General features: G+C 42.0%; 1 protein-coding gene across 1 annotated transcript in view; it reads left to right on the plus strand.

Moving 5' to 3' along the window:
- Positions 1–1,922: 1,922 nt before the first annotated feature.
- The window catches only part of ascc3 (activating signal cointegrator 1 complex subunit 3), a 283,422-nt gene continuing 267,115 nt past the window's right edge, over positions 1,923–18,229 (plus strand). Inside the window, exons 1-4 of the mRNA XM_062991400.1 lie at positions 1,923–2,001; positions 8,390–8,535; positions 10,107–10,257; positions 15,358–15,944. Coding sequence (XP_062847470.1) covers positions 8,446–8,535; positions 10,107–10,257; positions 15,358–15,944 — 828 coding nt within the window. The 5' untranslated portion in view covers positions 1,923–2,001; positions 8,390–8,445. The remainder of the gene's footprint in view (positions 2,002–8,389; positions 8,536–10,106; positions 10,258–15,357; positions 15,945–18,229) is intronic.

Consider the following 18,229-nt stretch of genomic DNA (forward strand, 5'->3'; position numbering starts at 1 on the left):
ACATTACAACCAGAAACTAGGGACAGTAGTAGCCTACTGGTAGAGCCCTTAACCCTCTCTGCTCCAGGGCTGCCGTACAATGTCTGTCCCTGTGCCCTGACCCCAGCTTTCAAACAAGCTGGGATACGTGAAGAAAGAATTTTGTTGTACTGTACGTCTGTATATGCATATATGACAAATAAAGACATTCTATTCTACTATTCTAAAAAATCTTTTGTCCATTTTTCTCAACAAACACGACACTCATCTACTTTTCTGCACTTTAATATTTTTGCAAAACAGACCCACGATGCCTGAAAGATGCAGCTAATTGGATGAACCCACAATCAATGAAATACACTAGATTATAAATACACTAGAATTATAAGGCCCAAGGGAGGACATGCAAACTCCATACCGAAAGGACCCAGACAGCTCCACCTGGCAATTGAACCAATGACACCATGCCACATATGGTGTTATGGATTCGATCTCATCAATGACTGAGCCACCATGCCACCCAAAAGTACAAACAGAAAACAGTTCCTTTTTTATTTACATGACCATCTGGTCCTTACTGGTAAGGATTAATCTAGCTACCTTAAGTAACTCTACTTTTTTCCTACTTTCTGCTTCTGCTGAGTTTTCCTCCCAGGATTGCACCAGGACCTCAACTCCTATAGGACCTGCAGTATGTACACGTTATATATTACCTCACAAATATGCTGTAATGTTTCCTTAATTGGGTGCAGCATGATAGGGAAAGTCTTAATAAATCAAGGTTTCTTGACTTCATTACATCCACACCAACCAAGGTACTGGCCTTTAACCTCTCAGGTTATCAGATTGTACACTGTAACAGTACTGTAAGATGCTTTAAATAAAAATGTAGAGGTGAAAATGTAAATTCTATATTTATTTTGAGCATGTAACATATATTTAGGCCAATTTTAAAGCATTGTGTGAGAAAACTAGGCAAAATGATATGTATAAAGCACCAGGATAAAGACAGACAATTTGAGCCTGGGACACTAGAGGAATTTTATACATAAAATATATTAAAATTTATAACTAGTTGATGTAGAGGGTTTGGATCACGTTGTGCTGAAGGTGAAATTTCTCCTTAGCTTCAGCTTTTTAGCAGAGGCCTGAAGAGTTTGGGACAAAATTGACTGATATTTGTACATGTCACAGTACTGTAAGATGCTTTAAATAAAAATGTAGATGTGAAAACGTAAATTTTATATTAATTTTGAGCATGTAACATATATTTAGGCCAATTTTAAAGCTTTGTGTGAAAAAACCAGGCAAAATGATATGTATAAAGCACCAGGATAGAGACAATTTGAGCCTGGGACACTTGAGGAATTTTATACATAAAATACATTAAAATCTATAACTAGTTGATGTAGAGGGTTTGGATCACGTTGTGCTGAAGGTGAAATTTCTCCTTAGCTTCAGCTTTTTAGCAGAGGTCTGAAGAGTTTGGGACAAAATTGACTGATATTTGTACGTCACAGTACTGTAAGATGCTTTAAATGAAAATGTAGATGTGAAAACCTAAATTTTATATTAATTTTGAGCATGTAACATATATTTAGGCCAATTTTAAAGCATTGTGTGAGAAAACTAGGCAAAATGATATGTATAAAGCACCAGGATAGAGACAATTTGAGCCTGGGACATTTGAGGAATTTTACACATAAAATATATTTAACAATCTATAACATAATATTTTATTTGTAAACATAGTAATTAGTTTAGTTTAGTTATTGCTGAACTTTGCTGAACCGACTGACGCAGTATTTACGTTTATTTTCTGCGTTCGTTATCGTACGCGGAAGTTGTAGTCAATCTAACCAAGCCTGGCGGTTTCAAGTAAAGCCTATCGAAACTCTATTGAACTACATTACCCAGAAATCTGTGCGGCTCATGCTGGCACACAAGCACAGCACCCGGCTGGTAGCTAACGCGGCTACTGGAGTTGAGTGTATAGTGGATTTTAAAGCTGCTAACGCTGAGGTCTGGTTTATTTTGCTTTATTTTGCTTTATTTGACATGTATAATATACTTAAGTGTAATTCTTTTAAAATGACATTCGTTTTTTACTGACATGAACAAACGTAGCGTTTAATAATGAGCTAGGAGCTAGTAGTGCTAGCTAACCGGTTTATTGACACACTGAAGGAACGGTGTGTGTTTGGACCTGTAGCTAGTTACTCAACTTTATATGCCTCAGATTTGAGAGCTTTTTAAAGAAACCTGGTCTAATTCACTAACCGCGTATGTGAAGTAGCTTTTAAATGTAAGTTTAAATAGCATTTCTTAAAACACGTGTTCCACTGATACAGTATAAAGCATTATAACAGTGTTCCGTGCAGCACTACAAACTGACATCTTATCTTTACTCTTCCGAAAAGACTTTACCTTTAATACAAACCTTACTGATTACACTGATAAATGATTAACACTTCTTTACACTTGTACAATGTATCACTGTCACCTTACACAGCAGTTTTGTAGTACATACACCGATCAACCATAACATTAAAACCACCTCCTTGTTTCTACACTCACTGTCCATTTTATCAGCTCCACTTACCATATAGAAGCACTTTGTAGTTCTACAATTACTGACTGTAGTCCATCTGTTCCTCTGCATACCTTTTTAGGACTCTCCCAGGACCACTACAGAGTAGGTATTATTTAAGTGGTGGATCATTCTCAGTACTGCAGTGACACTGACATGGTGGTGGTGTGTTAGTGTGTTAGTGTGTTAGTGTGTGTTGTGCTGGTGTGAGTTGATTAAATATCGTGTCCACTCACTGTCCACTCCGTTAGACACTCCTACCTAGTTGGTCCATCTTGTAGATGTAAAGTCGGAGACGATCGCTCATCTATTGCTGCTGTTTGAGTTGGTCATCTTCTAGACCTTCATCAGTGGTCGCAGGACGCTGACTATGGGGTGCTGTTGGCTGGATGTTTTTGGTTGGTGGACTATTCTCAGTCCAGCAGTGACAGTGAGGTGTTTGAAAACTCCATCAGCATTGTCGTGTCTTATCCACTCACACCAGCACAACACACGCTAACACACCACCACCATGTCAGTGTCACTGCAGTGCTGAGAATGATCCACCACCTAAATAATACCTGCTCTGTGGTGGCCCTGTGGGGGTCCTGACCATTGAAGAACAGCATGATAGGGAGCTAACAAAGTATGTAGAGAAACAGATGGACAACAGTCAGTAACTGTAGAACTCCAAAGTGCTTCTATATGGTAAGTGGAGCTGATAAAATGTACAATGTGTGTAGAAACAAGAAGGTGATTTTAATGTTATGACTGATTGGTGTAGATGTTTATTAATTCATTCAGGCTTGTTGATGTAGCTAAACTAAAAGGACAGCTTCCCAAACCAATATCCATATGATCTGTATAAAGTTCACATTCACTTAGAAGAGAAATGTACATTGGCTTCTTTATTAATGACTAAACATGTGTTCTTTAATAATACTATCTAATCAGCAGCATGGACCAAGTGCTTTACATAATGTTTAGTCAACATCGGAATAGGGAAAATTAACAGCTGTCAGAAACAGCTGATCTGTTGGTATTTCCACACAAATCCATTGCCTATAATATACTGTACAACACTTGTAGCTCAGCAGTGAACTGGCCTATTGATCGTATGGTCTCTGGTTCAAGCCCCACCATTACCAAGTTGCCACAGTTTAGCCCCTGAGCACTTACAAATTGCTTTGGATAAAAGCTTTAGCTAAAATGCTGTAATCTGAAAGAACACTGGAAATAATTTGAACTCTTATGGCGTCCCAAACCTGATTCTGTGAAAAGGTGGAAATACCAGGGGAGAAGTCAAAGAGAAATGGACAAATTGGTTGAAGCTAACAGAAGAGCTAAACTTTAATCATTTTTATAAGCCCTATACTTATTTACATGACTTTCTTGTTATAAGAGAAAATATATAAATATTGCAGCAACAGACAAATTAAAAACCTGATAAGCACTTTGATACAAAGCATTCTAGGTTTACAAATCAAAATGAACCTTCAGGGAGGCTAAAAAGCCAACTAACAGCTTGTACGTAAAACAGCCCCAAAGCATAATGCTCCCACCACCATGCTTGACTGTGAGTATGTTGTTCTTTTGATGATGCACAGTATTGCTTTTGTGCCAGACACACCTTTCGGAATTATGGTCAACAAGTTCAATTCTGGTTGAAGAATACAGGCGATAGCTCAGGGGCTAAACTGTGGCAACTTGGTAATGGTGGGGCTTGAACCAGATACCATACGATCAATAGGCCAGTTCACTGCTGAGCTACAAGTGTTGTAAATTATAGGCAATGGATTTGTGTGGAAATACCAACAGATCAGCTGTGTCTGACAGTCAAAACACCACATCTGGCAGAAGCAACCATGTCCCAGTCTGAGATTTAATCAGTTAGTCAAATCACATTTTCCCTATTCCGATGTTGACTAAACATTATGTAAAGCACTTGGTCCATGCTGCTGATTGGATGGATAATAACATTATTAACGAAGACCTGTTTGCTTATTCATAAAGTGGCCGATGTATATAGAACGTGAATTTAAACTTCATACAGATCATTTCATTGTTGTCACATGTAGTACACAACCAGCTCTTGCCAGAAATTTTTACAGCTTCTTTAATGTTTCTCTCAGCCTCTCGGCAGCCTCCTGGATCAGTTTTCTTCTTGTCTTTTCATCAGTTCTGAAAGAATGTCCAGTTTTTTGTTAATGCCACTGGTCCATATTTAATTCACTTCTTAATGATCGTCTTTACTGTGCTCCATGGTACATGTAATGCCTTGGAAATGTGTGTACTCCCTGACTGATACCTTTCATAAGCTGAACTTTATATGAGGTTAATCAGAGTCACTTTAATTGATGGCAGGCGTCACTACCTACTGTTTAACATGGGTTTGAATGTGGTTGGTTTATTCTAAACAAAGCCACACCCCCAATTATAGAAGGGTGTGCACACTTAATATAGGTTACAAAGGTGGAAAAAATCTGAAATTATTTATCTTGGTCTGATTTTTACATACACCTGCTATAACAGGGGTGTGTAGACTTTTCATATCCACTGTACATAAAATTGAAGTTGACCTTTATATTTAAACAACAAATGGTCACATAGTAAAGCAAACAAACAAACCACCCACACACATCATGTATGTATGTATGTATCTTTACTGCCCATTACTCCCAGTTTTGATACTGAATTAGAAATGGAATGTATCAGAGATTATACAACAGTTAGTTCCGACCTTACAATCTGATTGGTTGAGAAGCGTTCTAGCCGTGCTGATATTCGGTCTTTTCACACCACAACTGTATTACTCCGCTGACGCGTTGCCATTAACGACAAGCGTCATGCACACAAACACGCACGCACGTTTTAAATCCGTTATCTAAAATACAATCTAGCGCACTGTGTAGGGAACATAAATCAATTGTCTAATTCACTATCTAGTGCACTATGTAGGGAACATACAGGGGTTGGACAAAATAACTGAAACACCTGGTTTTAGACCACAATAATTTATTAGTATGGTGTAGGGCCTCCTTTTGCGGCCAATACAGCGTCAATTCGTCTTGGAAATGATATATACAAGTCCTGCACAGTGGTCAGAGGGATTTTAAGCCATTCTTCTTGCAGGATAGTGGCCAGGTCACTACGTGATGCTGGTGGAGGAAAACGTTTCCTGACTCGCTTCTCCAAAACACCCCAAAGTGGCTCAATAATTTTTAGATCTGGTGACTGTGCAGGCCATGGGAGATGTTCAACTTCACTTTCATGTTCATCAAACCAATATTTCACCAGTCTTGCTGTGTGTATTGGTGCATTGTCATCCTGATACACGGCACCGCCATTGGATGCACATGGTCCTCCAGAATGGTTCGGTAGTCCTTGGCAGTGACGCGCCCATCTAGCACAAGTATTGGGCCAAGGGAATGCCATGATATGGCAGCCCAAACCATCACTGATCCACCCCCATGCTTCACTCTGGGCATGCAACAGTCTGGGTGGTACGCTTCTTTGGGGCTTCTCCACACCGTAACTCTCCCGGATGTGGGGAAAACAGTAAAGGTGGACTCATCAGAGAACAATACATGTTTCACATTGTCCACAGCCCAAGATTTGCGCTCCTTGCACCATTGAAACCGATGTTTGGCATTGGCACGAGTGACCAAAGGTTTGGCTATAGCAGCCCGGCCGTGTATATTGACCCTGTGGAGCTCCCGACGGACAGTTCTGGTGGAAACAGGAGAGTTGAGGTGCACATTTAATTCTGCCGTGATTTGGGCAGCCGTGGTTTTATGTTTTTTGGATACAATCCGGGTTAGCACCCGAACATCCCTTTCAGACAGCTTCCTCTTGCGTCCACAGTTAATCCTGTTGGATGTGGTTTGTCCTTCTTGGTGGTATGCTGACATTACCCTGGATACCGTGGCTCTTGATACATCACAAAGACTTGCTGTCTTGGTCACAGATGTGCCAGCAAGACGTGCACCAACAATTTGTCCTCCTTTGAACTCTGGTATGTCACCCATAACGTTGTGTGTATTGCAATATTTTGAGCAAAACTGTGCTCTTACCCTGCTAATTGAACCTTCACACTCTGCTCTTACTGGTGCAATGTGCAATTAATGAAGATTGGCCACCAGACTGGTCCAATTTAGCCATGAAACCTCCCTCACTAAAATGACAGGTGTTTCAGTTATTTTGTCCAACCCCTGTATATCCATGATCTGATACACAATCTAGCGCACTATGTAGGGAACATTAATGTGTTTGTAACGCTAACAGTTAGCTTAATAGCCCTGTTAGCAGCATCTAGAAGTTCTGTTATCACCCATAATCCTTTGGTGTGTGCGAGAGGTTTTTTTATTTCTTTTTTTTTCCCTTCGGAGGTTCTTGCTTTCTTCTTCTTGTTGTTCTTACCTCCCTGAAATGAGTTTTTGCAACTTGGGATGTCTGCTTTGTAGTGTTAAACTTTATATTCGTTGTGGAACTACTTTTTGGCGGAAGTTATTGTCAATATTAAAGCATATTTATTATGAAATTCAGGGCTTCTTTGGTTTATTTTCTTTCTTTATTTTGTAAAAACTGTTGTATAAAAGCAATAGAACACTCGAGGTCGTGTGTTATCGTGAATAACATCACGGCTGTGATTTGGTCGCAGGCACGAACCGAAGATGAGTGCCTCTCGTGTTCTATTGCTTAAGTCAGAAACTCCCTTTAGATTTGTGAAAGTGTGTTAGGCTGAATTCCAGACTAAATGGTGGCCTCTCTCACTGTCAGAAAATAACTGTTCAGCCTGTTTAAGCTCCTCAGGGAAAGTAAATACTGAGCTTCTTACTTTTTTCTTTACCAATTAAGTTTTCCCAGTGTGAAAGCAAACTTAAACGGTTTGCTCATCCAAAAAAACTTCGTCTTAGCTGATTAAAAGGTGTTTCCACTGTGCAGGCTGGTAATGTTTTTTTTTTACTCTTAACAAGTCGCTAGACTGTGCAAAGCTAGTAAAGGGTTTTACCTCAGCTACTGTCACCTCTCAGGAGGAAGGTCCTGGGTTCGATCCCCAGGCGGGGCGGTCCGGGTCTTTTCTGTGTGGAGTTTGCATGTTCTCCCCGTGTCTGTGTGGGTTTTTTTCCGGGAGCTCCGGTTTTCTCCCACAGTCTAAAGACATACAAGTGAGGTCAATTGTAGATGACTGTGTTTGACATTAAAACTTGAACTGATGACTCTTGTGTAACCAGTTACTACCTGTTCTGTTATGAATGTAACCAAAGTGTGTAAAACATGAGGCACCTGAACTACTGATTTTACCTGTCAGATACAGATATGTGGGTGCATAATATTAATAGGTTTAAAAGCACAAACCAAAGATAACGTTTTATTTATTTAATCTGTTTAAATATAATTCACCTCATATTCCAGATTATACTGCAGACAGTAGGTTACCTTAGTACATTTGGCACTTTTAATCTTCTTACGTTACATTTACACTATACAGTCTAAGCCATTTATGGTTAAGGGCCTTGCTCAAGGCCTCAACAGTAGCAGTGGTGGGGTTAGAACCAGCAACCTTCTGCTTACCTTAATCACTAGGCAACAACTGCCACTAACAACATGCTGTATTTTGAATGCAATCCGTAAATCAGTTCTTCACTTTTTTGCTTATTCACGACTGCAAACTTTCATCCTGATTGATTCCCCTCAGTATAAACCACTATTTCAGAACGTTTGCTGAGGTGATAGATGATCAGGCTCGTGATTTAATGATCTGGTTCCTGACTAAGACCGAGTCTTGTTCTGTGAAGCAGTTAACTGTCGTGATTTAACATCGCTATTGTTTTCTAACAGGCACTTTTACTACATGATTGCACCACATCTTGGACGCTCGACTAAGCTGCAGAGTTATGGTTCCTCCTCGGCTTACCGGGGCCCTGCGCTCTTTTTCCTCGGTTAGCAGGCAGGAGGACGTCACAACCGAGCCGTATGATTTAAAGGCAAGTCGCATGATCTGCTTATTCACAGACTGTTTGTTTTGTTTTAAATACTGAGCAGTGGGTGGCACGGTGGCTTGGTGGGTAGCACTGTCACCTCACAGCAAGAAGGTTCTGGGTTTGATTCCCAGCTGGAACGGTCCAGGTCCTATCTGTGTGGAGGTGAATTGGAGATACAAAATTGTCCATGACTGACTTGAACTGATAAATCTTGTGTAACGAGTTACTATGTTTGGTTAATGACATTAAAATCCTAATTATATAAATAAATATTGACACTTTTGCTAACAGGTGTATAAAATTATTGACAGAAAATGTATTTTTTGCTTTTAACTGTGTGGCAACAGTTTGAGGAAGGCCTTTTCCTGCTGTAACGTTAATCAAGACATGGATTAATAAGTTTGGTGTGAAGGAACTTTAATGGCTTGCATAAAGCCCTGACCTCACCGCTGAAAAACTTAAGGAAGACTTCAAGACCTTTTTGTCCAACATCAGTAATGATGGTCTTACCAGATGGACACAAATTCCTACACACACACTTCAAAAAACCTTTTCAAAATAAAGAAGGCTGTGTACATTTGTAAAGTGGGGGCCAACACTAGCTCTGCACTTGGTTTTGAAATGGGATGTCCAGCTAGCTCATTGTTATGTCTCCACATTTGTCTGACCATGCATTGTATTAAGTGTTGGGCTGATGTTACAGCTGATGTGATCACCATAAATGCCTGAGTAACTCAACAACTGGGTTGAAGTCTTTCCAAAATAGCAAAGATTGGCCACCAACAGTGAATAGAGGAGGGACAAGGCATGAGCCGCTGACAGGTTGTTGGGCGTCCGAGACTTCTTGATGCCAGAGGATGTGAAGCCAAAAAGAAGAGCTATTTTGTTCTGGTGATGAGCTGAATGTGTCACAACACACAGTGCATCAAACCCTTCTGTGTACGGAGCTGCATAGTCAAGAACAAGTCAAAGTGCCCACGCCAATGCCCAACAGTGGACATCGGAGCAATGGGGTAAGGATGACTGGTCAGACAAATCTTGTTTTGTCCAGGAGGAAAGATGGTACCAGGATGCAGTGGAGGACACCATGTGGTTTGGTTTATTTATTTTGTGAATTACTGATATAACAGAGATGAACACATCCTTACAGAGGCTTGTTCTGGACTTTTAGACTTTCATGTTCGCTGAGCTGACGCATCACCGTGTGTATTGTGTCCTTGGCCTAGTACCTCTATTAACCAGCCTTCATGTCTCCTACATTACTGATGTCCTTGCAGCAGACAGATGTAGTTTTTTCAATGTTCTTTTTTATTTAATCTTTTTGTCCCGTAAGTTTTTTGGCTTTTAGAAGGATGTGCTAAATTTCACGTTAGACTCCATTAAATCAGCAGCTTCAGCAAAAGCTACAGATTCTGCTTTCTTCTGTACACCAGGACACAAAAGTGCTGATGCAGTGACACAGCGCTAACACGCTTGATTACCTCTGCTAATTTAAACAGGTCTTTGTTTTTGCATTTGTAATATCTTCGTATTATGGCATATTAAAGGATTTGATGCGTTTCCTTTTCATGCAGGCCAAGCGACTGAACAGGCAGAAAACGTTTGCCAGCGAGGGCCTGACATGGCAGAAAGTTGTCCAGTTCTTCACACGACACCAGAAAAAGAGGGAGGAACAGATCCTCTCTCAGGAGCTGAAAGGTGTTCTGCAAGCGGCCAAGCAAATAGGTATGATTCACAAACTCATTTTTCAAAAGTATTGGGACAGCAGGAAAGCATGTGTAATCATTATTTAACTGGGCAGTGGTAGCTCAGCTTTTAAGGTACCAGATTAGTAATTGGAAGGCTGCAGATTTAGCCCCAGCCCTGCCAGGTTCCACCATTGGGCCCTTAAACAAGGCCCTTAACTAGGGATGCACCGATCCGATATTAGGATCGGATATCGGTCCCGATATTACCAAAATGAGATGGATCGGATATCGGATAATCAGGCCGATCCATGGGTCCGATACGTTCACTTTAGTTCGTTTGCGACGCATGCTAAGCATGCTTTGAATTACTGTTTGCACTAAATATTTAAAGTTTATTTGAAAAAGTTATTTAAGCTACTACTGTTTTTCTCATTGTCAGCAGCCACATTATGGGTGTGTTCGAAAACCTAGTGAGCTGCCTCGCTGTCTTACTGTCTACATAAGCGGCTGCCTCAGTAGAGAGGATTCTAATAAGTCATCAACTCATAAATCAGGTTATTCGAACGCCTTACATAGCGATTCCATCGGGTTTAGGATTTAGCATCTTGCCATTAAAACCAATGAACTGAGGTAGCACAGCGCTAACGCTAACGTCAATATAACATTTCCCTTCATGAACCGATAACCGTTACATTTCCTGACAAGCTCGAACTTGCAAATAAAAACACTCGGTATAAGTTTATACAAGTTAAAAATCAGTAATATTTTATTTACGTTTGATAATAACTCCATTCGTTTCTCCGCCCCGTCAGCCGTGTTTATTTTTCTGTAAGAAAAGCGCACCCGACCCGCAATGAATGCTGGGATTGATTTGGTCACCAAGGCAGCGTCGGATGCTCACTCGTTGAGTGAAAATAACACTGAAATATTAAGATGCCTGTTTATTATTTTATTGACAAATAAATAGCAGTTCAGTACATTTATATCTGTGTTAATTATATTTTGTTTTGCAAACTTAGTAATGTTTAAGTCGATCCTGATGCCTTAAGTCTTTCCCACGTGATAAAGTATACGGTTTATTAATTCAACAATGGTATCGGATCGGTATCGGGTATCGGCCGATTTGCAAAGTATATGTATCGGATCGGTATCGGAACTGAAAAAGTTGGATCGGTGCATCCCTACCCTTAACCCCGTAACTGCTTGTTTCGAGGTAATCAAGTAGCCTCTATGGCTTGTGTTAGGGTTTACCAAAGAGATTAAAAAGCTGCTGATTTGTGTTAGAGGCTACTTGCCCACCTCGCTAAACCTTGTCTATGTACACATGCACTAGCACTATCATGCACTATCTTAGGTTAGTTTCTATTTACAAATGCAACATCACCCAGCTATTAATAAAACTATACAGAGGGGTCAAGTGTTTTACTGCATCAAATAAAACGTATTACAATACAGATCTATTATTATTATTATTATTAGAAGTAGTAGTAGTAATAGTAGTAGGTATTATATATACACATATGCTTCATATATGTAAGATTTAAGTACCGTGTATGTGTGTGTTCACTTTGTGATTGGTTATTTTACACAACAGACTGATTTTGGTAGAGCCTGATTACAAAAAACAAGCCAGACTACCATCATTTCTGCAAAAAATCTGTCCGATCATCTCTTCTCCTTTGAAGATCCTTAAGCAAGTAGTTCAGTGGCGCGTCATTCGTCATTGAATATTAAGAACTCCAAATAGAGATGACTATCATATTTAGCGAGTCTATTAATGTGGTCTTTGTGTACTGCCTTGTCAATCTCGGGCGATACGGTGGCACAGCAGGCGGGATGCGGTCCTGGGTTCAGTTATCACCTCCGCTCACTGCCTGTGATAGGTTCGGCATGTCCTCCTTATGTTCCTGAATTCATGGGAAAACGTGCTCACAGATTTCACAGAAGAGCCACATCTCACGGCCGTCGTTAAATTACACTCATAAATTAAATGATAAAATAAATGGAAGCTACAATACACAGCACAGCTACCTTAATAGTTGAATGTAAACCTAGAACATCCAGCGACGGTGCAGGGCTTCATGTTCTGTCTCAAAGACAAAAATACTCGTCCATGTTATGACACCCCCTCTTCCCCCACAGTCAGAGAATTGGTTGGGAGTTTTCCAGACTTGGTTACCCGAGTCGTGTTTTTAGCTGCTTTAGACTTTGACATCTTGGACATTTTGTTTAACCGATTGCTGATGTAACCGAGCGTCTTTATAGTTTGCTGAGTTTATAAAGAAAGAAAGAAACTCTACATAGACAAACTACCGGGAGCATAAGATGATCACGTGTGCAGAGAAGCAAACTTTTCCATTGATTATGGAATCCCCAAAGTGACAAAATTCACTAAATACGTAAACACACACATCAAACATTATCAGCACACTATCACAGAAAACTCTGTTACACTAACTTAATTGGCGTATGATTGCTAGAATTGCCTCATGTTTGATGTGCCATGCAAATGAAAAACATTAAACCGTTATCCACAAGGTTGAATCAGTTCATCTGGACACAAGTTTGTTGTAGCGATATGTTTCGACACTCATCCAAGTGACTTCTTCAGTCTGAGCTGGTGGTGAATAACCCCAACCTGCCGGAAAAATGCCCAAACACGGTTCCAGTGGATCGAAGGGAGGAGAAGGACAACCGCTGTCTAAACGCAAACCAGTGGTGATTTCGTGTGTGGCGGGAGTATCAGAACAATTGAGACGGATTTTCTCCAAACACCGCGTTTCAGTTGCTTTCAAACCCCTTAACACACTACCCCAGAAATCAGTTCACCCTAAGGATCGGATCCCTCAACACAAACAGAGTAACGTAGTGTATGCTGTTACATGCCGGGAGGATTGCCGGGAACTGTACATCGGGGAAACTAAACAGCCACTGGCTAAACGGATGGCTCAGCATGGAAGATCGACCTCTTTTGGCCAGGACTCTGCGGTTTACACTCACCTGCCACTCATTTAATGATGAAGATGTGCAGATCCTTGACAAAGAGAAACACTGGTTTGAACGGGGAGTCAAAGGGGCCATCTAAACGTATCGCTACACCAAACTTGTGTACTGATGAACTGATTCATCTTTGTGGATTTGTGTACCTGGATTATTGAGCATGCATCAAGAGATTAAACCGCTAAACACAAAAGTTAAAGTTTAAATTTTACTCAGATTGCATATTACACGGAAAACGTTCCTCCTTTCTCCCCAAAGATGTGTTTGCCACTAGTTGTAATCAAAAGATTAAACAGGTTTAGATCTGCACCCTGTCCAGGGTGGGTTACCACCTTGCACCTAGTGTTGCCAGGTAGGCGTCAGCCCCAGTGACCCTGACAGCATGATAAAGCAGTTACAAAAGATGAATAAATGAATTAATGTATACAGTACATGCCTGGTGTTCATCCACAGTTCCAAACATGATTAGACACAAAGGTGAACGTTAGTGTTTGGGTCACAGAGCTTCAGACTTTAGCCGTACTGACGTGTCTAATAATTAGATTAGATGGAAATCCCTGAGAACGCAGCTGTAGTAAGACCGTGCTGCACGCTGTTTCCCGTCCCGTTGCTCATATTGCTGTTCTGATCCCTTCGGTAGGGGGGTAAGCTTAATAAGGGAAGTAGGGTGCAGGAAAAGCAGCAGGCCACAGATTGGAACGTGGCAGAGCTTTTTCTCAACCTGCTAATCCCACCGTAGTTCCTCTGAATAGAAGGCGGACACATCTCACAGCGGGTGTAGCACGTTTTCAATGGTGGCAGTGAAGGACGTTTTTTGTACGTCCCTGAGAAGTTGCACAGTCTTTGATAAAAGCTGAGTCTGTGTCGAGTTTAAGGTGCCCTTAGTAAGATGAATGTAAGCGTACATCAGGAAATGACTTAAAATGACTGTCAAAAAGCTTCGAGCTTTTATGGTGTTAAACCACAGCAAGAGGTCCTTTGTCATCAATCAAACTGGGGGGGGGGGGGGGTGTAGTGAAAGAGTTAAGGCACAACTTTAGTGAGGCCTTTTCAATGCTTAACGTACATAGAAGCTAAAGATTACTGTAACAGACTATTGTTGAATGGTGTTTAAACGTTGCGTTAAGTTGGGACGCTTAACATACAATGTTATGATTTATATTCGGATTATAATTTTAATAGTAAACTCTATTTGCTTCCAATCCAATCTTTCTAATTCCCTTATTCCACACTGGCCGAGAGCCGAGACTACCACACACTCTTTATTAAGTGCAGTCGCTAGCCTCATCTTTTCCCCTGCCATCACTGGTGCTCACTAGACTCCTCAACCTGACTGCAGAGGCCGTAGTTGTACATCAGCCTAGTGCCTGACTAGATTGAACTGGGAGCAGCCAGTTGGAAACAATGACTGGCAAATGATGTTCCAGTTTATCCCAAAGCTGTTCAGTAGGATTCAGGTCAGGGGTTTGTGCAGGTCCCTGAAGTTCCTCCACACAGCTCCTTAGATCAGGGTTTTTAAAACTTTTTTTTCAAGCGACCCACATTTTATCCACATTTTTCTCCTACTTTTGTTGAGTGTTTATTCTAGACATTTAACTTTTTTAAAATGATTAAACATCTCATTGCTGACGGAAGCTTCCTCCACAGTTAGATGGACGGTGTGATTACACATTCTGTATTGTCCCTGACCTCTGTGCTTCCTGCAGTTTGCATCCACACCTCGCAGAATTGGTTTCGACCACAAGCAACCGGTACTTTCTCCGTTTCACACCTGGCAAAATGCACAAGAACTGGCCATTATGTAAAGACAGACTGCAGTGGGTAGAGAATAAAATGCATTCAGAAAATTTTAATTGGGCCAAATCCCTGTCTTCCCCTCTCCGGCTCATATTTTATTCTTTAATTGGACAGTCAGTCCCGTTCTCTTTCATTATTAAAGTACGCTGTGGCTGAAATCTGGCTGAAGAAGAATTTCTTTAGTGCTCAACAGCCTAGAAACGCACAGTCTAGTCTAGATGGTCTTAATTGGTTCAGATCTTTTCCTCGCTGCCTTAGCATACGTTACAGAGACACTTTTGGTTTAATAAATCTGCTCGGTAGTCACCATGTGCTTCCTGTGTTCTGTCTGTGTTTGCAGTGGGTACAGAGTACGGACAGGAGGCTATTGAAAGTGCCGCCGTCTTCTTGTTCAAAACGTTCCACAACAAAGACCAGGTCGGCCATGAAGAAACCCGAGCCATCAAGCAGATGTTCGGCCCTTTCCCGGCGTCAGCGGCTGAAGCCTCCTGCGCTGCTGTGGGCCGTCTGGTGGCCCAGCTCGGAGAATCCCAGGTAGAGGCGTTCATCCAGACCCAGACCTCCAGTAAACCTCTGGATCATGGGACGTCCTTTGGGCGGAACATCGCCTTCTCTTTCGACACGTACGTTCTAGACACCCCGGACACTCTTCCCTTGGACGACGAGAACAGCGATGGGTGCGGCCTGGACTTCACCAGCTTCCTGAGCAACCACGTTGCCGGACAGAGCACTGGGTCAGAGACGGCTGGAGCTAGCTCCGCTGGCGCTGTGAGCCAAAGCAGCAGTGCGGACAGCTCCGTTCTCAGGAGAGAGGTGGACAAATACCTGTCCGGAGGCAACATGGGCTCGTCCAGCGCTGAGGAACTCTGTACCTCCCTGTTTGAGATGCTGGCGTCTACCAGGAGTGATGACGAACTGCAAAACGAGGTGAGAACCAATGAGCTGTTTAGCTCTCGCTTCAGTGATCGCTTTTAAGAAACCAAACCTTTGCTTTGCATAGTGCCATAAAATTGGGAAACACACCAACCTGTGAAGTCTGCCAAACACCTGAAACGAATAAAACCCACGCAGACACTGGTACCCCTTTTCCACCAAAAAAAACATGGTTCTTGAACCGGTTCTGTTCAGGTTTCTCTGAACCTTGGTGTTCTGTAGAGAACTGACGCGCGTTTCCACCAGTTTTTGAGAACCAAGCAGCGTCATCATCGGTGGGTGTTACTTACTAAGAGTTAAGAGAAGTGATATCATGGCGGAGTGTGTAGATTATATACGAGCATTTGTGCTGCTGTTACAGATGTTTGTTTTTATGTAAAAAGCAGCGATCTAACTATTGGTGATAAGAAGACGTGACGTGTTTGTCTCAGTTGTTGTTTTCTTTAGTTCATTGACCTGAGAGGAGTTTTGCGCTTCGCTTTCACCGCAACTCTCGGCGCAAATAGCCGATTTGCTCAGCGCTCGTCTCGAGCGGTGAAACATCATTAAAGTTCCACAACATGAGCATTAATCTGTGTGAAATTAACATCAAATCCAGTCTAAAATACCACGTGTATCTGTGTTTAACTGTATTTACTTCACGTGTGTTTATGCAGCTCGGGGAGTTGAAAAAGCTTCACGCTTTATTTTTCACGTTAAGCGTGTTTCGTTCTGTCCGGGTCACGTTTACCTCGTAATATCACACAGTTCACCTTTTTAAAGGCGCTTTGAAAATATCAGCGGCAAACTGGCTCGAAATGTAATCAGGTGAAGTTTAAAAGATAAAAATGCAGCGTTAAGCTCCATATGAGACACCAGCGGACGCCATTGTTGCTAACGCGCTATGCTGTACAACACGACACGCCCACTGACGGACGTCACGGTTCGGGCTGAAAAACCCAGTATTCTGTGGTGCCAGATTGGCCCGCTAGTTCTCTGTCTGGAACCTCTTTTTTCCGGTGGAAACACGCGGAACCGGTTCAAAATCAAGTTCGGAAACTGGAACGGGCTCAGTGCCGCGTCGGTGGAAAAGGGGTATGGGAGAACATGCAAACTCCACACAGAAAGGACCCGGACCGCTCCACCTGGGAACTAAACCCAGGACTTTCTTTCTGTGAGGCGACAGTGCTACCCACCCTCTATATAAGGCAGGTCAAACTGCCTTTTTTCCTCCAATTGTCCTCCCAATCTAGTCATATCCAATTACCCGACTGCATTACGCTTCCTCTCTACTGGTGCTGACTCCTGCCCCGATTGAGGAGAGCGACCCTCAATTGCTTGGACTGTTTACTGTAAGTCGCTTTGGATAAAAGCGTCTGCACACATGTCGGAGGAGACGTGTGTTAGTCACAGCTCTCCTCAATCAGAGTGGAGGTCAACATCAGTAGAGAGGAAGCGTAATGTTATCCATCGCCTCTGTGCAGGCGCCATCAATCAGCCAGCAGAGGCCCGTCCGGCTCCCACCCTGTATGAACAGCAAGCCAATCGTTTGTGTAGGCACCCAGCCTGCCGGTAGCAGAGTTGAGTTTCGAACCAACGAGTTCGAGGTTTCAGCTCTGGTGTGCTAGCGTGTTTTAGCATTTCGCCACCTAAGCGCCCTCGCATTTGGCAGACTTGATGTATTTTTTTGGTTAAAAGTAGCTGGGTTTGGATGTTTTTCTTACCGCCCTACTAGACAGAGCAAAAAGCCCCTGAAACCCCCTAGCTTTTGGAGGTGCACTTGTCAGTGTGATCTCAATTCCAGTCCCAAGCCCGGATAGAAATAGGAGAAAATAGAAAATAGAAATATATATATATATCAACTGTGGCGACCTCTCTCTCTCTCTCTCTCTCTCTCTCTCTCTCTCTCTCTCTCTATATATATATATATATATATATATATATATATATATATATATATATATATATATATAGAGGTCGCCACAGTTGATCTTCTTGACACAACCCTCCTATTTCTATCCGGGCTTGGGACTATATATATATATATATATGGGAGCAACAAAAATGATTATATGAAGTAGAGATGCATGAGTACCGATACTAGTATCGGGTATTTGCCCGATACCGCGCTCATTAACTTGTACTCATCCGATACCGTGTGCCTAGTGCACGTTGCTGCGTTATGCCTGGTTCACACTACACGATTTTCGCCCTGATTTTCGCTCGGCGACTGGTCGGCGCTAGATTTGCCGGCTCTGGAGCAACTCGGCGTTCGTTCACCGATCAAAACTCGGCTCTCG

The sequence above is a fragment of the Trichomycterus rosablanca genome, chromosome 3 (assembly GCF_030014385.1).
Source record: "Trichomycterus rosablanca isolate fTriRos1 chromosome 3, fTriRos1.hap1, whole genome shotgun sequence".
NCBI lineage: Eukaryota > Metazoa > Chordata > Actinopteri > Siluriformes > Trichomycteridae > Trichomycterus > Trichomycterus rosablanca.